The sequence below is a fragment of the Notolabrus celidotus genome, chromosome 5 (assembly GCF_009762535.1).
Source record: "Notolabrus celidotus isolate fNotCel1 chromosome 5, fNotCel1.pri, whole genome shotgun sequence".
Lineage (NCBI taxonomy): Eukaryota > Metazoa > Chordata > Actinopteri > Labriformes > Labridae > Notolabrus > Notolabrus celidotus.
Window position 1 is genome coordinate 4,769,610 of NC_048276.1, and position 21,774 is coordinate 4,791,383.

Here is a 21,774-nt window from a genome sequence, read left to right on the forward strand (position 1 = left end):
AGCATACTGGTTTGGTTTTAAGGTGGATTTGTATCCCTATGTGTCAACATTTCATTGGACAGCAGGTACACTGTGAAAGGTGTATCACTGCCTTGAGCCCCCATCATGCATCTGGGTGATGAACCAGCTGATGCCTCCCCTTGCCTTAGGAAACCCGGGGCAGCCTTCTGCTTTAAGATACCCTCCCCGGACCCGAGGAAAGTGGCCCAATCGCCCTCCTCTCCTCGTCACCTGATTCATGTTCTGCCATTTTACGCACAAGTTTGATCCACCAAAAAAAAAAAAAAATCAGAATTAGCCTATCGGCACCCTCAACACAGAAATAGACCCTTAGGTAAGAAGATTAAAAAAAGACTGAGGGGATAAAAAAAAAGGAAAGGTTATTTGCAGCCAGCGCGGGGAGCTGTGAGGATCAGAGAGGTGTGCGCTGTCGGATCTGTGCTCACAGTCAGAGGAGAGACCGGCCGAAGAAGAGAAGGGAAAGGGAAAAGGACAATGCTGTGTGTTTTTTTTTTGTACCGCCTTTGAAATAATGACTCTTGGATGGGAGGAGGATGCTGCATAGATTTGAAGATAATCACAGGCAGTCTTTCGATTTCGGATTCAGCGCGCGTTCTGGCTCATCCTGCTTTGGGAGCGTCTAATTCAGGGATTTAATAACTGTACATTGTGTGACATTCTTCTAACCAGGCTGCTTTTTAATGCTCTGATTACACAGTCATTATTTTTTCATACAGAATCATTTGGTGTTCTTGCAGCTGGCTCATCCGGATGCCTCCGCCTGAATATTAAATAGTTCCCTGAGAAGCTTTCTGTTGGATTTGGCCGCCGCATGAATTCTCCCACTGGATTCTCACCGGTGTTCTCTGCTGTCCTCCTCCTCCACCACCACCACCACCACCACCTCCTCCTCCTCCTCCTCTTGCTCCTGCTCAGACGGCCGATTCTCTCAGAGGGCACTACCCTCCTCCTCCTCCTCCTCCTCTTCCTCCTCCTCCTCCTCCTCCCAGCCGCTAAAGACATTTTGATCGTCCACCTCCCCGGTTTCCCCCAACCGGACTCGGCCATCAGTCCACCTTCCTTCTCCACTACCACCACCACCACCACCACCTCCTCCTCCACCTCCTCCTCCTCTTCCTCCTCAGTAACATGTCGGGACAGTCTTTGACGGACCGGATCGCCGCCGCGCAGCACAGCATGACCGGGTCTGCCATCAGCAAAGCCGTCTGCAAGGCCACGACGCACGAAGTCAGCGGACCCAAGAAGAAGCACCTTGACTGTAGGTTATAACATACCATCACTGTTACTGTATAGATATCCTGCATGCATCCTCACAAAGGACAGCCTGTATAAACAGCATCTATTATTCTCTCCCCCCTCCTCCTCCTTCCTCCTTCCTCCTCCTCCTCTCATCCGGCCCGGTTATGTTTGCAGCCTCTTTAATTAGACACCATTACATTCCCTTAGATTAGAATGAGATTTACGCAGCACAGCATACTCTGCAATGTGTCTGGTTGTTAATGCAGGCGGTAAATCTTGATAAAAGATGAAGGAGGAGGGGAGGGGGGGGGAGAAGGCAGCCAGGTACTATCTTTGCGCGTCATTCAGGGGAAATAGGCCACTCTGCTATAGGCTAATCATAATGCAACCAGCCGCTTTTACAGTGTAAGGCCTATCCATTATTAACGCCACTACCCATCCTCTGGAGACACTTAAGTACTGAGTGTTTTAGTGCACCATCACCTACAGTCCCCCCTTGTTTCTGTAACCTCGCATTCAAGTTCAGTATCATGTCTTCTGGTGCATGATTATCATTAATGGATGTGTTACTGCTGCTGTCAGTCAGTCAGTCAGTCACACTGTGTACTGTAGCTGCACAAAAATGAGGTATTGAAGCCCCTGAAATGCTGGTGTGAGTGTAGCTGTGTGTATCAGCTGCTGATTACCTGTATATGTGCAAACTGCACCAATTACAGTGTGTTCACATGGAGGACGGAGCAACCCTCACATGTAGATTTTTTACTAGTGATTATTAGGTTAAGTGGCTTTTCCTGGCTCGCAATAATTGCTTGACATGATCGATGGAGAGCATGGGTAATCAATGCTGCTGCCAGTCAGACTCACAGGCAGTCAGGAAAGACAGACAGACAGACACGGACCAGTATGAGAAGGGGGGCAGGGTGGAGGGGGTTGGGAAAGATGGCTAATCAAGAGGAAATGTGGATAAATCAGTCTGAGAGGAGGCAGGTTGCCAAACAGCCGGAGAGTCAGTCATCCAGCTACGCACCCAGCCAGCCATCCAGTCAGTCAGCCGGCAAGTTTGGCAGTGGATTAGTCAGTCATGTCCACAGCAGAGGTGACACTGGGAATTCTGGGCTCCCTCACAAGATGTGCCACCGGGCGTAAGGGCACAATACATCTGAATTAGGGTTGTATCGCTTTGACCTACTCAAAAAGGCCACGAAAGGAGAAGAAACATCCAGCGGAGGTGTTTTTTAAACGGTTTAAAACCACTTTTTAAATCTTAAATCACGATTTTGAGTGATAGCACTGATTGTGGTATCTTGATGCATCAAAGGAGAACTGTTTTGGTGCTCCATTTGACTCCCGTAGCAACTTGTGAGGTTAATGTTTCATATTTCTGGCTCACAAGACGTTGGCCACTACCGTCTGTTATTACATTTTTCATTTCTGGGGGAATCAAGCCAATTGATGAGTCCAAAGAAAGCACCGTTGTCGGCGAAGAAACACCATCAAGTGATTGGCACCATCAGAGGTGTGATATTCCCCCTTTACAACTGAAGCCACAGTTTTATCAGGGTGCAGCACCTCTGCAGTGATTAAATGGTAGAAGGTCATCCACCTCTAGTGCCTGCCATGAGCCGGAGTCTCTCAAAAACTTGTAAATGTCACGAATATTAACTCAAGGGTGAGAGCAGATCTTCTGAAAATAGAACGGGAGCATTTACATGACAAATTTTCATCCATCAAATGGATTATAAAGTAGGTTTACAGGCGCCGTGTCCAAGGACAATGGTGTTTTTCTCCGTTTATTCTGTTGGAGGTGGTTACATGAGTCATTTTTTTGCTTTTATTTTGATTATTAGAGGAGAAAAATGCAGAAATTGAAAGCCTTGATCCACTCCCTGGAAACTTCAATTATGTTTAGCTGAATGGATGTGTTGTGCTGTTCTAATTCCACAATCAAAACATGTTCTGGCTGTGGCTGAAAGGGAGTCGTATCCATGCAGTGTGTGATACGACATAAAAGGGTAAGGTTAGGGGGAAGATGCAGTGGATCAGGAGGTCAGTAGATCCAAAGACCAGCTGGGGTAGAAGTGAATTAAGGATGCAAAGAGAACGACAATGAACTCAGTGGATGAGTCAGCCGTACAAGGCTGTGGGTCGATCTCAGGTCTGAGAGTTCTCATGTGTGTGTGTGGTGTGTGTCCAACTCTCTCCCTCTCTCTCTCTCTCTCTCTGCTCCTCAGCTGACTCTGATCTAAGAGTGTTTTCTTTTAAACTGGTTAAAAAGGGTCGTAAAAAGTGACAGCCTCGTTGTGTATTTCAGGGTAATAGAAAGGTGTTTAAAAACCCTCAGGAGGAAGGAAACCAGGAAATAGAACAAAATCAATGCGAGGAACAAAATAGGTTTAAAGAAAGGAAATATAGTGAAAGAGAAGGTGCTGGGGAAGAAGTACATCACCGGGCTTTAAATTCACATCCAGTGAAGCTAACTAGGGCTTTGATTTTCCTCCTCTGCGTCCGGTTTATTAAGTATAAGGGTTACATCAGTTTCCTTTAAATATACTCAACTCGGTCGAGGCATGGAGAAAAGGAACTGCCGTGTCTGTTCTCTGAATGGGACACATGACGTAAATAAAAGACACATTTCTCTTCTTTTTTTCCCAACGTGTTATGACCTTGACAGACTTGTTGGTGACATAAACATCCAATGCTGATTATTTATAACCCCACAGCAAATGACAAGCATGACAGTTGGAGTAATGGGATTTCACTTTCACTGGGCAATATTCAGCAGAGATGAGATGGCAGAGAGGAGATAGAGACCAGATTCATCACACAAGAATAGTAATCAGGCCGAAAATGACCTTCTGCCCTGAAAGCACAGTCAGCGTATGATTTATTTGGCTGAGTGTCACGGCTACAAAAAAGAAAACGTTTGTTGCTGGCGACGGTTGTGATAATGGTCGTGACAGAAATCTTGCTTCTTGGTTGACAAGGTAAAGTAAAGGAAGACATCGAGGCTGAGGCGAAAGGTGGAGAGAGTACAGAGACATCAACTCCCACGTCTATGTTGGAGTTTGAAGTTTTAATTTAAATGAAATATCAGATCATGAAAATGAGTCACTCTTTTAAAAGTCTTTTATGAGAGTCTTCTATTTTGACCTACCTGTGCAGTCTTTGTATAAGTGTTTGAATGGTGTCCTGTATCTTATGATACTGATATGTATTTTTCTCTATGTGGACTGCAGCATATCAATAATCCAAGCTAGCGATCACCAGTCGATACTCCATATCCTCTGGCTATCTGCTCTGTCAGACGTCAGTGATTAAATCCCAGGTGATGTATTATCACCCTAAGGAATACATAGAGGTGGACCCAGCATGAGGATATTATGTACAGTTGTGCTTATAAGTTTACATACCCTGGCAGAATGTGTGGTTTCTTGGGTAGTTTCTGTTGTCTTTATGATATAAAAAGAGTAAACACAGTTGTTTGATAAACATTTTGTTTCATCCAAACACTAACCATGAGTGAAAAAAAAGTTTTTCTCTTATCATTCATATTCTCTGAAAAATGCCCCAAAAAAATCACAAATTCTGCCAGGATATGTAAACTTATGAGCACAACTGTAGGTGTTATGGAGGCATGAGTCCTGAGTTAAAACATAAAACATAAAACATAAAACATTAAATATGCAATGCTAGCTTTGTGATGCTGCATTAATGCTAAATCAGAATGCTAATGTGCCCAGGTTGATTGTTCTTTCCTTATACAGCTAACATTAAGTATTAAAGGTGACATATCACGCTTTTTTCATCAATATATATTGGTCTAAGAGGTCCCCAAAACATGTCTTTAAAGTTTATGCTCAAAAAAACACTTTGAAATCAGATTTTGGTCTGCCTGAAAAAGCCCTCTTCTTCAGTCCTCCTCAGAACAGTCTGTTTTCTCTCTGACCACGCCCCCTCAGGAAGTGGATGTGCCCTTGGCTCTGCGGCACGTTGATCTAATGTTTACATGTTGGCTGAATATACACGGCTGCTCAGAGATCACGTTACTTCAACCCTCTGAATCTGATCCAGAATCTGATCCTGACAGAGAGGCGCCTGCAGCAGGACCTTTCTGAAGGATTGGTCACAGATTTAGTGTTTCTTGTTGTTTTATTTGTCAGTATGTCGACGTGTGTCTTGGTACACAGCTACGAACATGTAGCAATGTGGCTATGCTAATTAGGGCTAGCACTTATCCATGACAAATAAAAATCATCCACTAGATCTTCAAATCTGCAGGCCTGGGGAGTAAAACCGACCGCTGTCAGAAAGGAAGCAGGACCTTTCTGAAGGATTGGTCACAGATTTAGTGTTTCTTGTTGTTTTATTTATCAGTATGTCGACGTGTGTCTTGGTACACAGCTACAGCTACGACATGTAGCTATGTAGCTATGCTAACTAGCGCTAGCACTTATCCATGATAAATAAAAATCATCCACTAGATCTTCAAATCTGCAGACGTGGGGAGTAAAACCGACCTTTGTGTTTATTAAGACAGCCTACAACTAGCATGCCTCCCTCCTAAGCTCCTTGTTAGCACACATTTGTGCAGGTAATGTAAAACGGAGGGGGGATTCAGTATTATTTTATACAGTCTATGGGCTGAACAAGCTCCGAGCTCTGACTCCGTGACTCGGGGGGGTTTGTAGACATGCCAGGGACACATATTTCAGGTAGAGAACCATTAAAAAGTCCATTTTGCATGATATGTCACCTTTAAGGATGGCCGGAGAAGTCATTCCTTTATATCCTGTTAATTATTTTCCTACCTAGTATATTCAGTTAGATGAAAACAAACAGCACATGGTCACACATGTAACGCTGTAAGAGGTCAAGTTATGTTGCCAGATGCGCGAGTAACAAATGCTACTCCAATAATGGGGTCAATGGCGAGTATTCGAGTATTCGTACCCATCCCTATTACATAAAGACCAAGACTCAAGTTCTGAATATCTTGAGGCACTTTCTCATCAAATTATAACAGCTAACATCGCCACACACCTGCACATTCAAGCGTATTTCTACTGTGCTATGAGTAATAATTTCATTAAACTCAGTTAAATCAAAGAAATGATGTTGAGTATCGCTGCTCACAAGTGGAGCTAGCATTTAGCAACCCTGTTTAGCTCAATAAGAGCATTCAACAAATCTTTATAAAAAACAAAAAACAAAAACAAACTGAACTCTTTAAGAAATGTACATATGTTACAGACAAACTGTCAACTGCTATTAATTGATTACATGTATAGGTAATCAAAACAGGCAATAATAATAATAATTTATTTTGAATGTGTTGGACTGCTAGTGTTTGAAAATTAGCGCTAACTGTTAAGAGAACTACAGCAAGGCCGATAGATATGTCATTAGTACTTCAAGGTTTTTGGTCATTATGTCCAGAGATAAAACAAATTAAATCAATCAAACAACCTTTATTTATTTTATAGAGCACCTTTCATTTAAATCTAACATAAAGCAGAAATGGATATATAAGTAGAGCCTAAATAGAGACTAATGCACACCAATTGCATTAAAATATTATTGAAAAAACAACAAAGGGAAGTAGTTAAAAAATATCTGAATGAAAAAAAACATGACCAGTTAAGACAAACAGAAAAGGTAAAGATAAAAAGCTAACATAAACAAAAGCACTGAAATACAAAAAAATAGGAATAAGATGATTAAAATTGAAGAGTACAAAATAAATAAAAAATAAATATGAAATGACATTAAAATGATAAAAGGAACACAAATCTAAAGAGAACATTTCTGTAATATTTTTTTTAGCTTAACTGGGTGTTGTAAACAGATCCAGCAGACCGTAGCGCTGTGTGTGGCTAACCAATAGCATGTCCACCTTGCTGTGAGATTTAAAGTATGACAGAAAACATTAATTAGCTGGAATCAATGTGGTCCTATTAATTATTGAGCCAGAAGGAAATTCACAAACAAGCCGTTAACGATGTGTAGAGCGTTACCGAACGCTCCAATTTCCTTTTACCGTGTTGATATTAATGCTCTGAGATTTAATTAGGAGAGGGGACTCTGAAACGAAGGACAGGAATGAGAGAGCTAACGTAAATTAGCTTTACAGATTCAGTACAGCTGTACAGGTTACATATTCTTAAGATTGCTGTATAAGGATATTTTTCTAACATGTTAGGGAATCATTTGATGGTTATGTTGTTTTCTACTTTCCTTTTTCAGATATAAGAACGTCACAGACCTGTACGTGGCCCTTCCTTGTCCAGTGTCATAACACCTCTGATGGTCTGTGGTGATAACCCGAGGCAGGCTTAGTCAATGAGGACCAATATCTCTGCAGCTATTATTGGCCCTGTTATTGCCGCTGAGGGTTTCACAATCAAAAATAACATAAAATGAAATAAAGTTGAAGAGAGTTGAAGCATTAGCTGCGGTGAAGCGCGGGGGCTCTGGGAGCCTTTGACATGCATTAAACATTTAACCGTGGTATCAGCTGGGACTCTTTGGTATCCGGCGTCTCAGCGAGCGAAGGCAACATCACAGAGCTTTGAAATAAACCCTGATAACCTCTGATCCTGTGCAAGAACCAGACCGAGGATTTGCCTCAGAAACGATACTGCTTTAAGTTTTTCTCGCAGTAACTCAGTGCAGAAAATCTCTCTGTGCCTGTCTTTGAATACACTTCTCCTCACTCCCCCAGTGGCTTCAGTAACTGTGTCAGGGACTTTTAATTTACTTCCTCCACGGCTCTGTGCTGCTTTTGTTGAGTGTGTTGTAAAAATGTGCTCGGCTGTCAAATTCAATCTGAACTACTTCCTGTCTTATTTCAAATTTCAAGATACGACAATTTCGTGTGATTGACTTCTTCATCACCTCGTCTGATTGTATTCAGGAATTATTGTTGTTTTACAGCTAAATACGACAGCTCCTTCACTAATAAGCTAAGTAATGTTTTCGGCTGGGTTCTGTCTTAACTGCATAAATTCTCCACTACATTTTCTGACTTGGAAGAAGTTGTCTTTGCAGTGATCCAGTTAAATATGTACTTGTATGTAATGCACATATTTCTGCCAACTAAAGCTTACCTCTTTAACGCAAAGTCAGCAAATCTGTGAGATTAAATACATAATTCACATTTTGATCTTAAACCAGAGAAATCCCTGAAGAATGTAGGACCTTGTTCCTAATCTGTCGTACTCTACAGAGCACTGTTCATGACCAAATAAGGACTTACCAAGCGGCAACCTCCGGTCTAAAAATATGAGTCAATGCGGAAGTGTTAAAAGCTGCAGTTCATAGAGGATCCGCTTGAGGCTGGCTCCTGAAGTACAGGAAGTCACATACACATGAATGGGGAAAAGACGATCTTTGCAGCATTAATAAACATGTTTACAGCCTGGTACAAAAGACGAGTGTAGTCTGAATAGCTAATTTCTCGACGTCCTCTCACTGTGAGGGGGGTGAATTTTTTTCTAATTCGGCAATTTCAAAGATATTGAGATTACCAGTCTTCCAATGAGAGGCACAGCTGACTGTGGGAACACTGCAGCTGTTGGCTAGGAGGCTCAAAGCCCGCCTCTTTACGTCACACTGGCTCGACAGAAGCAATATGGCTGCCGCAGCCGATTGGTCTCAAAACAGCTCTTCAGAAACAGATGGGTGACGTCACGGATACTACGTCCATATTTTTTACAGTCTATGGGACTTACCTATCATGACATATTTATTTATTTTGTGCATATCGATGCAGACATTATTTTTCTGTCATTTGTTTATATTTATTCTTTAATTTGCAGACTATTTGCTATTTTTCAGAATCAGAAGGAACTTTATTCACAATGTTTCTCAAGAATACAAAGAATTTGACCTGCGTACTCCCTGTACAAACATAAATAGACAGACACTAAAAATCAAGTACTAATAAAATATATATATAAAAGTACAAAAGGCACGAGTGCAATAAAGAAACAATACACAAACATAACGTGCAATAGTGCAAAGATGAAGATTTTTAATTCTAAAGGTGTCACGTGTGCCTTGAGTAGACTTTTAACACTCTGGATGCAAGTTTCAGAGAGTAAACATCAGGGTCACTTCAGGTCAAGTCCATCACGACTAACAAACAACCTCTGGGAGACGCTCTGATTGATTATTCATAAACTGTCAGTCACATTATTCGTCTCCTGCGTTGATGTGTTGGAGTATAACTCAGCCCTGTGAGGTCACTCTCCATCCTCTGATATTCTCATGTGATATTTTGTCGGTGAAGTATCTCTGTTGAATTACAGCCGACAAATTGATCATGTGATACAGTAGCTGTGTTTGTATTCATCCGTCCATACAGTCTCTATTATTAAATAATCATTTGTTCATTGATTTGAGTGCTGATATCGAGTGAGTGAAAATTAATGCACCAGTCGATACGTCTGCATCTATCCAGGTTATTCACTCTCTCCATTGATTTATAATAAATCAGCCTGTGACTCTCTAAGGCTTTAAATTATGTTTCCAATGTGTGGCTGGTGCTTTGACAAACTATGACACCTGTGTGTGTAATCTTTGTAGTTATTTCTTTATATGTAACTTCCTTTTCACAGTTGTCTCTGTTTGATGTTTCCTCTCCTCCAGACCTGATCCACTGCACCAATGAGCTGAACGTCAGCATCCCCCACCTGGCAGACACGCTGCTGGAGCGCACAGCGAGTAACAGCTGGATAGTGGTTTTCAAAGCGCTCATCACCACACACCACCTCATGATGTACGGCAACGAGGTGAGTGAACACCAACGTACGGAGGGCAGAGAGGGTCATAGTTCAAACCCTTATGATGACGGGGAAGTAGTTAGTCGTCTTGGTGTAATAAGTTAGTCTGAAAACAGGTCTTGCAGGGAGGGGTGCTGGTGGCCATATACAGAGGCTATAGTCCACGTTGCAGAGGTTGCTGGTTCGACTTCTGGCCTTGACCATTCGCTGCATGTCTTCCCCCGCTCTCTACTCCCCATGTTTCCTGTCTCTCTTCAGTTGTCTTATCAACAGATAACAATAGATTGCCTTTATTGGATAGGACAGCTGAAGAGAGACAGGAAATGTGGGGAGTAGAGAGCGTGGGAAGACATGCAGGAAATTGTTGAGGCCGGGGAGTTGAACCTTCGACCGCTGTGAAGAGGACCATAGCCTCTGTATATAGACATCGGCGAGATCTGTGTCCGATCCGCTGCAGTCCGGCTCCGAGCTGTCCGGAGCAGGACAGCCGGACAGCTGGAGTCACGTGACCGAGGTCTCCCCCCGGTAATCACTGAATCAAGGATTCTCCTCCTCCTCTCCTCATCCATGTTGTCTTTCTGGTCCTCTGAAAACCTCTGACCTGTTGACTCCTGTTGAGAGTTTTATTTTGAAAATTAACCGGATGTTTTCATTTTGTTTTGGTGAAACCTGACTTCCTGTCCCGCTCCATCTGCTCTTTTGAGATTGATGCGTTGTGCTCCGGCATTCGGCAAAAATAGAAGTCTTGTGTGTCTGATCCGGAGGGCTCTGACCTGCTGGATCAGAGCCGGAGCCAGAACGCAACGGAGCGGATCCAGTGGAAGTTAACACATTGACTAGAATGGAAACCTATCAGATCTGGTGCTGTGACGGATCGGAGACCGGTGGAATTTGGCCGTAGACTGCTAGGCACAGAAACAACTCTGCTTGAAGCACCAACGAAGTAGAACAGCATTGATGCTTTAACATGATGGCTGCTCTCGTACCTTTACTCTGACCGCCATGAGGCAGTTCAGCTCGCTCTGATTAAAACTTCTAATGACTGTTTACGGCTGGAAATTTGTTTGTTGCAGATTATCAGCTTTAGGAGCAAAAACCTGGATAAGTAGTGAAGGGATTTATAAGTTTTAGGTTCATTTGTTGACAGAAAATATGTCCACAACTATTTAGATAATCTATCAGTCTTTAATTTTTATACTAAGCCAAAAAAAACACACTTTTAAATTATTTCAGCACATTTGAGGGTTTGCTGCTTTTCTTTGTGCTCATTGAAGATCTGGGTTTTGGTCCTGGGAACTTGTACTGCACATTTTCTCAGTTATTTAATACAATTAATGATCTATTTATTGGAAAAGCAATGCACACATAGCATAATAATTCTTCATTGCAGCCCCACACTTTAATTATCAGTGATGTATTGATTAACTATTAAACACAAGAAGAGTTCCTCCAGGCGGAGCTGAATGAAAACATGATACAAGAACAGTTTCTACACTTTCTAAATCTCCCTGGACGATCATCAGAGAGAGAGAGACGCTGGTGTGAAACTTTACCAATCCGCTCGCTGAGTTGTCGATCATTTGACATTTTGCTCGCCAGGTTGTAGAGATTTCTCTCCGGCTCTTGAAGCGACTTCTTTCTTCGAGGCCGTATCTTCCTAGTGTCCAACAAGGACTGATGAAGTGTCCCGCTGACATTTCGATGTGCCTCTGGTGTGACAAATCAGCTCGCTACACGGCTCACGCTACAGGAGCAACAACTAGAACATCAAACATGTTAAATGATGAGCGTCTCGGAGTCAGGGGAGCGGCTATGACAGTGATTACTGCCGGCACGCTGACCCTCTTTAAGTATTCAAACAACACTGCTTTTGGCAACATGAGGAGGGACGTGATTCGTCATGGACGCCTGGAAGATTGAAAATGGTTGTGCTGCCCAGTGTGTTTGTCCATAATTGTGCAAGATGAGCCAAAACTTTGTATAATCGGAGTCAGCACACAGATTTAAGATTGGCTGAAATTGGGTTGGTTTTCTTTTCTCCAAACTGGCAACAAAATGCACAAACATAACGGATGCTTCATTCAGATGTCAGTATTCTGAGGGTTGTTGATCAGCTAACTTCCCTGATGTTACTTCTGCAAAACTAGCTAGTTTAGAGGAAGTTCATTTAGGATAACAAACTGAGCGTCTGAAGCCAAGGCAAGTGTATTTATAAAGCAGCATTCATACAAAGAGCAATTCAAAGTGCTTTACAGAGTTAAAAACAAAAACCAGAACAGTAACAATCAACAAAAACATACAGCAAACACTTGAACCTTTGCATTTTATATGCAGCCAGTTATGTTTGATCTACTCTCTCTCTCTGTGCTTATGTAACTTAACGTACATAGTAAACAGTGTTGGGTCTTATTATTTATTTAAATTAGGAGGGATTATTCTAAATAATCAGCCCCCTTCACTGCTTTGAAGTCTGTAACTTGCAGAGTCTTACTGTCCCCCCGGACACAGAATCACAACTGATCTTGTCCCTCTGAGCTGCCGTAGACGTCCTCCTGATACAGACGTGCTGGACTCCAGCGGCAACAGCTTCTACTACTCATCTCATCACTATCACCTCTCTCTCTTACTCCCCTCTATCCCTCTCTCCAACACGGTCTTAGCAGATGTGTGTCTAACATGAGTCTGGTCCTGCCTGAGGTTTCTGCCTGTTAAAAGGAAGTTTTTCCTCGCCGCTGTAACTAGCTAAATACTGCAATGTGCAATGCTCATGATGGATTAAGGTGGGGTAAGACTGAGTCTTACCCTGTCTTGAAGTTGGGTCTCTGTTCATAATTTGACATGGAGTGGTCTAGACCTCCTATGTTTGTAAAAGCTACTTGAGATAACGTTTGTTGTGATTTGGCGCTATACAAATAAAGATTGATTGATTGATTAAACGAAATGAACCTTTAATCATTCAATTAATCTCAGAACTTCTTCCCAAGGATTCAGACTCACACATTGAGTCTTTCCTGTGTAGAGTCGCAGCTCAAAGCTGGCTCAGACCTCTTGACACCCCCACAGGATGCCCGTATGCCCAACATCTAATTGTAGCTCCAATATCAGGTTCATTCCATAACGCCATACCTTTTAGAAAATATCCAATTCAAAATATGACATTAAACAAACATAAGCATTGAACATAAAATATTTTAAAATCTAAGATCAGGAAAGTAAAATTAGTTATAAAATTTCTTTAAAACTCAGTTTGTTAAAAGAAATTAAAAGTTTGTAGTTACAGAAATAAAAACTACGGTTGAAAAATGAGTTTGCATCCATGAAAGGTTTTATAATCTACAAATAAAGTCCTCTAACCAAGGAAGCAGCATTTCAATTTTCACATCGAAAGCCAAACAACAGACTATTACAGGTAGAAATAACCAATAATGAATTAGAAACATTTTGCAGGAAGATGTGTTTTTCCAATCTTCTTTCCTCGTGAAGTAATCTTCTTTCTGCTGCTCGTACTGAGTGAATAAAACATTAAAATCAAGTCCATCACAGACGGAGTGCACTCAGAGAACCTCATACATATCGTGTTGACGTCCCCAAAGGTTGCTGCTGCTAAAAGTTTTGCAGAACATAAATAAGAAAGCAAAAACTGACTGTGTTGTTGTGTTTGTGTGAGCATGATTCGACTGTCAGAGAATCAGATATGTGACTAACTCTGTCCTCTGTCCTTTTTTCCCTGCAGAGATTGATGCAGTACCTTGCCTCCAGAAACACGCTCTTCAACCTCAACAACTTTCTAGATAAGGCTGCACTACAAGGTGATTTAATGCTGTTTGGCTGTTTGTAAACTCAGCAGAGCTGTACGTCTAACAAAATGACTTTATGTCCGACTCTGCCCGGCGCTGTAATGCTATCAATAAGCCTATTTCATTCAGAGCTTATTGAAAAGAAAGCTGCAGTCCAGAATTAAAACCCCAGGGACAAATGTATCTTTTGTCAGACACAAAAAGCTGCTAAACGTTCCTGAAAATGAAAAATATTCACTGTGACTTTGTGGTTTTACATATTGAGAAGGTAGGAACGAGGAAAGGAAAGCTCAAGGTGAGACGGCAGAAATGTTGAGTCAGACACGTAGGAGAAAAGCAGATTGCTTAAAGCGAGGTTAGTCCATTTCATAAGGAAAGGATTACGCCGTCTTAACCTGATTGGTGAATGGACCGCTGTGATCAGTCTCTAACTGCAGCGTCCCCTCTCTGTCCCCCCAGGTTACAACATGTCAACTTTCATCAGACGCTACAGCCGCTACCTGAATGAAAAAGCCATGTCCTACAGACTAGCAGCGGTGGACTTCACCAAGATGAAGAGAGGGTAACAAACTTCACACACACTTCTTAAAATGTATATCACACACACATGAAGGAGGGAACAACCAAACCTTCACCTTCACCTAAAAGAGGGCTTGTTTTGCCTTTCTTTTTGCCTTATGTTATAACCTGAACTTTGAAGTTTTCTAGTGAGTGAACACAGTGCTGCTGAGCTTATGGCCCACTCATGAAAACCCCGGCAATTTCAGTATTTTTTGGAAGGTGTTAATTCTCAAAGTGGCATCCATCACCCAGCAGGGGTCGATCTGCCAGACGGAGTAAAGTGGGATTCGATGCACTGACCGTTTACTGCGTCTGCTAGGTTGTGATTTAACAGAGACAAAGGCTGAAACAAAGCAAACAAAGACAACAGATACAAAAACAACAAAAGAAGAAGTCCTTCACATGAAGACGAATCGTCCAACATGCCATAGTTTTCCTAGATCTGAGAGACGGGGACTTCTAAGCAGCCTTAGTAACCTATGAAATAACAGAGCCCTCTATAGAACAGTCATGCTTTGCTTTTTGTATTCAGTTTAGCATGTAGCAAATACCGCTATGAGTGATTAGTCACTTCCAGGCGGCATCATCCGGCCACAAGAATTGAAGCAGATGTGGCAGTGCTAAAAACTGCAGTTCCTTGAGTATCCAGTAGAGGCTGGCTTCAGAAGTACCGGAAACCCCATACACACTAGGGTTGTAAATTTCAAGTATTTTCTGTGATTGATTTTTGGAAATGTTAACGATCAATTAGCGATTAATCATTAAAAAAACGTGAACGTTTTCCATCAAAAACAATGCCAAATGCGTTTTTTTCCCCTAAATCAAATCTTCCTTCATGACTCAATGTTTGTAACTGACAGTATTGAATATCTATGGATCATATTGAGGTGTTCAAAATGTTAAACATGCTGAATATCAGCATGTGGAGCAGGCTCATAATCTCTGCGGACATACAGTCATAAAAGTGAAGGCTCAGACTTCAACAAGAGAACTGAACAGAAACAGATTTCAGACTCACAGTGTCCCATATTCTGTCTACTCGTTCTTATTGAGAAAAATAAGCATGTGAACGCGGTAAGGTGTCAGCCTGGAACGCAACCGGGTCAGAATCAGTCCGGCGGCGGAGAAAAAAAGCGCTCGTGGAGACCTGTCACTCAGCTGCAGCCCCCAGCGAAGCGTCTCCACTGTGAGCAACACCTTCAGTCAGCTAATGCGCATCAAAACTGCTTTAGACTTAAAACACCTCCCTGATAGCTGAACCAAATATGAGACCACATGATGTTTGCTCCACGTGATAGAAAATTGAAACAAAAAAAAGTGTTCGAGTAAGTTCTTAACTATCAATTAAAGGATACTCGATTAATTGTTAACATCCCTAATACACACCCATTCAAAATAGCTGCAAAAATAAACATGTTTACAGCCTGGTACAAAAAATGAGTTTACTCTGAATAGCTCATTTCTCTTTCAGCACACACTGTAAGGGGGTGAATTTTTTCATGACGCAGCAGTTTTTAAGATATTAAGATTATTAGTTCTGCATAATGAGAGGCACAGCTGACTTGATTGACAGGCAGGAACACTGTAGCTGTTAGTTAGGAGGCTCAAAGCCCGCCTCTTTACCTCACACTAGCTTGACAGAAGTTAGGTTGAGTTCAGCATTTCCAATATGGGGCGCTGGTGGCCTAGCTTTCTAAGCGCCCCGCGTTTAGAGGCTATAGTCCTCGTCGCAGAGATCGCCAGTTCGATTCCTGGCTGGTTGACCATTCACTGCATGTTTTCCCCCACTCTCTACTCCCCACATTTCCTGTCTCTCTTCAGCTGTCCTGTCCATTAAAGGCCAAAATGCCCAAAAATATAACTTTAAAAAGGATTTCCAATATGGCACCTGCAGACCATCGGCTTCAAAACAGATGGTGATGTCACAGATACTACGTCCATTTATTATACTGTCTATAATCACAGCACAGTAAATTATACTGCACTACTTTTTTAGCGTATACCCACTTAGACACTATATCCTGGTTGTTTCTTACCCCTCTTTGCACACACCTGGTCTATAAGTCTGATGAGTCCTGTATGTGTGTATCTGTGTGTGTTGCATGCTTTTCTGCGTGCATTACCAGGGCTGAGGGTGTGATGCGCACCATGAACACAGAGAAGCTGATTAAGACTCTGCCCACCATCCAGAACCAGCTTGACGCACTGCTGGATTTCCAGGTAAACACTTCAAGACACAAGATGTCCTGTTGTTGCAATATCTCAACCCGAAATCCAATTTGATCCTTCCTCTGTTCTCTCCTAAAGCCGAACTCCAACGAGCTGACCAACGGAGTGATCAACACAGCTTTCATGTTGCTGTTCAAAGACTCCATACGGCTGTTTGCTGCCTACAACGAAGGAGTGATCAACATGCTGGGTAAACCATACACACAACACATCTCTCAATCAATCCTTCTCTTTTGAGTCCTTTTAGTGTTCATGCACCAATCCATCTTTTTAGACTCCACTCAATCCTGCTTTAAGAGGAAATCAATGTCCTCCTTCAACTGTCTCTCAAAGTCCAATTAAAGACTGTAAAGATCACCTTTTCTTCCATCAACGGTTAAACCACGGAGGAATCAGGAGCTAACGGACTGTCTGAGTCTTTAGCGAGAGATAATTAAAGGATTCATTACCTGATTGACCTGATCTGAGGCGGTTCAGTCATGGTCATAAAATAACCAGACCTCTAAGCAGAATTAATTTCAGCCTGAATGGACACCAGGTGCTCGGGCTCATCTCCACAAATCATTACAGGATTGATTGCCAAGGCAGCTTTTTGGACTGTGGACTCTCTATAGGATTATAATTTTGCACCTCAGGGGCGAAAATTAAGTAAAGGATAATGTATGGTTAGCAGATAGTTATGGGAAATAGATTCCTGACAGGGTGAGACAAGACCCAAACGAGATCCTCGTCAGTCAGGTGATGGATTCTTATCTGCCTGGTGCGGTGGATTTAAAATGAAACTGTCCTCATTCAGCTCTCATTCTTCTCTGAGCTTTAAAAATAAACAAATGTCACATCTTTGAACCCTGCTGCTATCATCACCACCGCTCAGGGTTTAAGTTTCTTTGTGGAGATCGCTAACCTAAAGTTTCTCTCACCTGCTCCGTTCGGTGCTAATATTGCTGGCCCGGATCCAAGATGAAAATGTCCATAGCCTGCTGAGTTAGCATGCTAATTGAAACTAGCGCTTTAGCCACATTGCCTACCAATATGATGCTAGCAGAAGCTAACGGTTTTACCTCCCCTTACGGTCTATGGGGTCAACAAGCAGAAGCTAAATGTGTCTGAACTCTTGCCTCTGGCGCTGCTCATGTTAGTGAAAGGTAATAACCATTGTCAAGGGGTTTTGACTAGGGATGTAAATTTCAAGTATTTTCCATGATCGATCTTTGGAAATCAATTATCAATTAATCATTTTTAAAAAAAACTTCAACGTTTTCCATCAAAAACAAAGCCAAATGTATTTTATCCCCTGAATCAAATGTTCCTTCACGACAGTGTATATTACTGACGGTATTAAATATCAACGGATCGTATTGAGGTGTTCAAAATGTTAAACATGCTGAATATCAACATGTGGAGCAGGCTCAGAATCTCTGCAGACATACAGCCATAAAAGTGAGGACTCAGACTTCAACAAGGGAACTGAACAGAAACAGATTTCAGACTCACAGTGTCCAGTTTTCTGTCTACTTTTTTATTATTGAGAAAAATAAGCATGTGAACGTGGTCAGGTGTCAGCCGGGAGTGCAACCGGGTCAGAATCAGTCCGGCGGCTGAGGAAAAAAGCGCTCGTGGAGACCTGTCACTCAGCTGCAGCCCCAAACTCAGTGCAACACCTTTAGTCAGCTGATCACACCGAAACATGCTTTAAACTTAAAACACCTTCCTGATAGTTGAACCAAATATGAGACCACATGATGTTTGTTCCACGTGATAGAAAATCGAAACAAAAAAGTAAGTTTGAGTAAGTTCTTAACTATCAATTAAAGGATACTCGATTAATTGTTGACAGCCCTAGTTTTGACCAATCAGAATCAAGCACCCACACAGCCAGAAGATCAGTAAGAAAGCCGGGTAATAATCCTGATTAATTGTCTTTTTATCTTTCTTTCATCTGCGACTGATTCTGATTGTTGTTTGATTTGCAGAGAAATACTTTGACATGAAGAAGAACCAGTGCAAAGAGGCTCTGGAGATCTACAAGACCTTCCTCAACAGGATGACCAAACTGTCAGAGTTTCTCAAAGTTGCAGAGGTAACGTCCGTTTGTCCATCCCAGAGTTAAACACCACCGGAGAATATCTGTCTGGAGCGAATCTCGATGGCCTCCTCTCCTGTTTAAACCTCCACCTTCTTTGAGAATCCCCTTTCTGTTTCTCAGAAGAATTTAACTGACCTCCCTCTTTCACCTGTTGAGATTTGCTCCAGACACCTGTCACCCTCAGGATCTGATTTACGGTTGATCTTTTTGTTGCTGAAAACTGACCGTAGATCAGCATCCAGGGGCTTCTTCTCCTTAATCTTCCAAGTCTTTGTTTTTCGCCTCTAGATTTCTCCTGTTTCTGTCCTTCTCTTGCCCTGACCTGGGGAGGGGGTTACTCCAAGACAGTGATTAATGGCTGAGTCTTAGCCTATCAGAGAGCCACTCATGTAGAGCTTCCAGTTGAGGGACCCCTCGCGTGCTGCCTGTTCACATGCCTGCACTGCATGCCCAAGCAAGCTCTTTTTTTCTATCTCTGTCTCTTTCTTTTTATTGTTTCATTTCCTCCCTTTTCTTAAAAAAATGGCTGTTGTTCAAGTAACAGTTGCAGTCCTTGCTAGGCTTCAAAGTGAATACAAACAGTTTTTATCCTCTGTGGACTCTGTAGCTTTCTCCCTCGCGCCATCTTCAAAGGCTTTCTCTCTGCTTGGTTTAGTTCCCATTTGGAAGAAGGTTTGGGGTGCAGCCGCTCGATCCAAAGAAAAAAAAACATCGACAGACTAACGTTGACTTTAAGGACCCATTCATTTTACCTGTCTAACAAAATGTGTGTTTGTCTGTTTGTGTGTCATCTGTGTCCCTCCCCTGTCTTTCTGTTCAAAGTCAACATTAGTTGAGTGTCTTCCTTTTGGATGTTTCTTACCTCGCAGTCATGTGACCTGCTGTCTGCCCTCTCCGCCCTGCCTGTTTGATCAGTCAGTGTGCTCAGCATTCATTTCAAACCAGTCTCCAGATCTCAGTGTGTGTGTGTGTGTGTGTAATTTTAAGTGTGTGTGTGTGCATAAACTGTGTAAATATATAGGTGTTTGTATGCATGTGCCCTCCTCCCCTCCTCCTCTGTTGTCTTTTATTTGTTTACCTTCCAGCCACTGCATGAAGTAATGAATGCTTGGGTTTGATTCTTCTTTCTCCCTCCTCCTCCTCCTCCTCTTCCTCCTCCTCTTCCTTCTTCACATGCCTCTTCCCTGTTTTTTTACTCTGTTGGTTTTACTCCTGGTTTTGTTATTACATTTGGTTTATTTTTATTTTGCCTCCCTCCTCCCTCTCCCTTACCCCCCTCCCTCCTTTTTTGTGACACAGCGAGTTGGGATAGATCAGGGCGACAGCCCCGATCTCACACAGGTCAGTCCACATCTCATCTCAATCAGTCAATCAACCAGTCAGTCAACCACTTTATGAACCCGTCAAGTCAATCCCATAATGCTTCATTCTAAACGCTCCCGTTCCCTACTCACCCTACAGACCTGCCCACACTGCAGCTGCCCCGTCCTCCTCCTCTCTTCTTCACACACCTTAACTCCTTCGCTTTTCTCCTTTTCTCTCTGAGCAGTCTAGAAGAGAAAGTAAAAAATAAAGGAAGATGTGCACTCCATTTTTTTTTTCAAAATTTTAAACATTAGTGCAGGATTTTCACTTTTTTTTCCTCCTCTAAATTGTTAGAAACTAAATTTTAAACTCAGGTTAGTTTTTTTAAATGAGCGTAATAATAATTTGTCGACCCTTTTTTTGAATATTTTAATTGTAGCTGTCATTACCAGGGGCTTTGCAGTCTATCAGCAGTTTTCTGGCACCATCACAGTAAACTTAAAGGATTGTTTCGTCAAATAAAAGCTCATCATATGAATAAGTCCAGGACAGCTGTGTGAAATAGGTTTTTGCCCACATTAGCCGTGTTCAAATCAATTCCCTGAACAGATTATGTCCCTTTGCATTAGCTGTGGGGAGAGCAGCGAATGGTTTTATTAAGTAGGTTTCTGCAAATATGACTTGGATAGGAGTACATAATGCCATCATAAGTACTGCACATCACGCTAAAGACCTTAAATACAACTCATCCTTTTCTGTGGACTCATAATTGGATGTTTCCAAAGTGACAAATCAGGTAACAAGCTGAACAGAGCTGACCTTTTTTCAACTGAACCTCCCATCTGTAGTGCTTATGAAGACCTTATATGCCCTTATTCAACAACATAGTGACCCATGCCTTTACTGAGCTCTAGATATGTGTCTGTTTTACTTTTAAACTTTTAGCATATTCTAGATTTCTCTGAAGAAGGATATCCAGAATTCGCATTTTACTCTCTTTCCCCCTTAAAATAAGTATATGAGAAATCTTTTCTTTGCTTGTTGTGTTTGCATTGTGTGTTTTGGTGCAGAAATGTAAGGCTCTAGATGAAAACCGAGGTATCACATGTGATCCAAATGAACCCATCCATCCTTTTTGTTTTTCAATAAAGAGTGCCGGCTAGCTGCTCAATGTGTATACCCGGTGTTTCACCTGATAGTTACATTTCAGTGAGTTAACTTCCTTGGCTTCATGTGGGACACAACTCTGATACTCGTTTATTCAGCTTCTGCCTGAATCCTAACTAAGATAAATGAATTAAACATTAATTTGCCTTCAAACCAAACAAGGAATCCACAAGTTAACTCTTAATTTTTAGACAGTGATTTCCTTTAAGTGTATGCGTGTGTAAGTGTGTGTTTATAAGAGCGTTTGTGCACTGCTGGCCCATGCATGGGTTTGTTAGATGGATCAGAGATGTGTTTGTTGTGTTTCTACTCTGGAGCCCTGCAGCGACAATTCTCTGCTACGTCCTGACCTGTTAGTCCTTCTGTGGACTTCGCTTGCATGTTACAAGGCTGATGATGTGTGCATGCTGGTCAACCAAACCTGATGAAACCAAATGCAAAATGAAAAAAAAAAATGAACCAAGAGCTGTTGTAGAGTAGACGATGAATCTGAGGATGATGTCTTAATTCTGCTGCTGCTTTGTGGTTGTATGGATGAATGAGTTAAAAGAGGAGGTGAAGTGATGGAAGGGAGAGAAAGCAGTGT

The 21,774-nt window shown here is 42.0% G+C and overlaps 1 protein-coding gene across 1 annotated transcript in view; it reads left to right on the forward strand.

Moving 5' to 3' along the window:
- The first annotated feature begins 382 nt into the window (after positions 1-382).
- The window catches only part of LOC117812366 (phosphatidylinositol-binding clathrin assembly protein-like), a 39,806-nt gene continuing 18,414 nt past the window's right edge, over positions 383-21,774 (forward strand). The window contains exons 1-7 of the mRNA XM_034683065.1: positions 383-1,279; positions 9,910-10,052; positions 13,777-13,852; positions 14,300-14,402; positions 16,528-16,621; positions 16,709-16,820; positions 18,604-18,710. Of these exons, the coding sequence (XP_034538956.1) occupies positions 1,150-1,279; positions 9,910-10,052; positions 13,777-13,852; positions 14,300-14,402; positions 16,528-16,621; positions 16,709-16,820; positions 18,604-18,710 (765 nt within the window). The 5' untranslated portion in view covers positions 383-1,149. The remainder of the gene's footprint in view (positions 1,280-9,909; positions 10,053-13,776; positions 13,853-14,299; positions 14,403-16,527; positions 16,622-16,708; positions 16,821-18,603; positions 18,711-21,774) is intronic.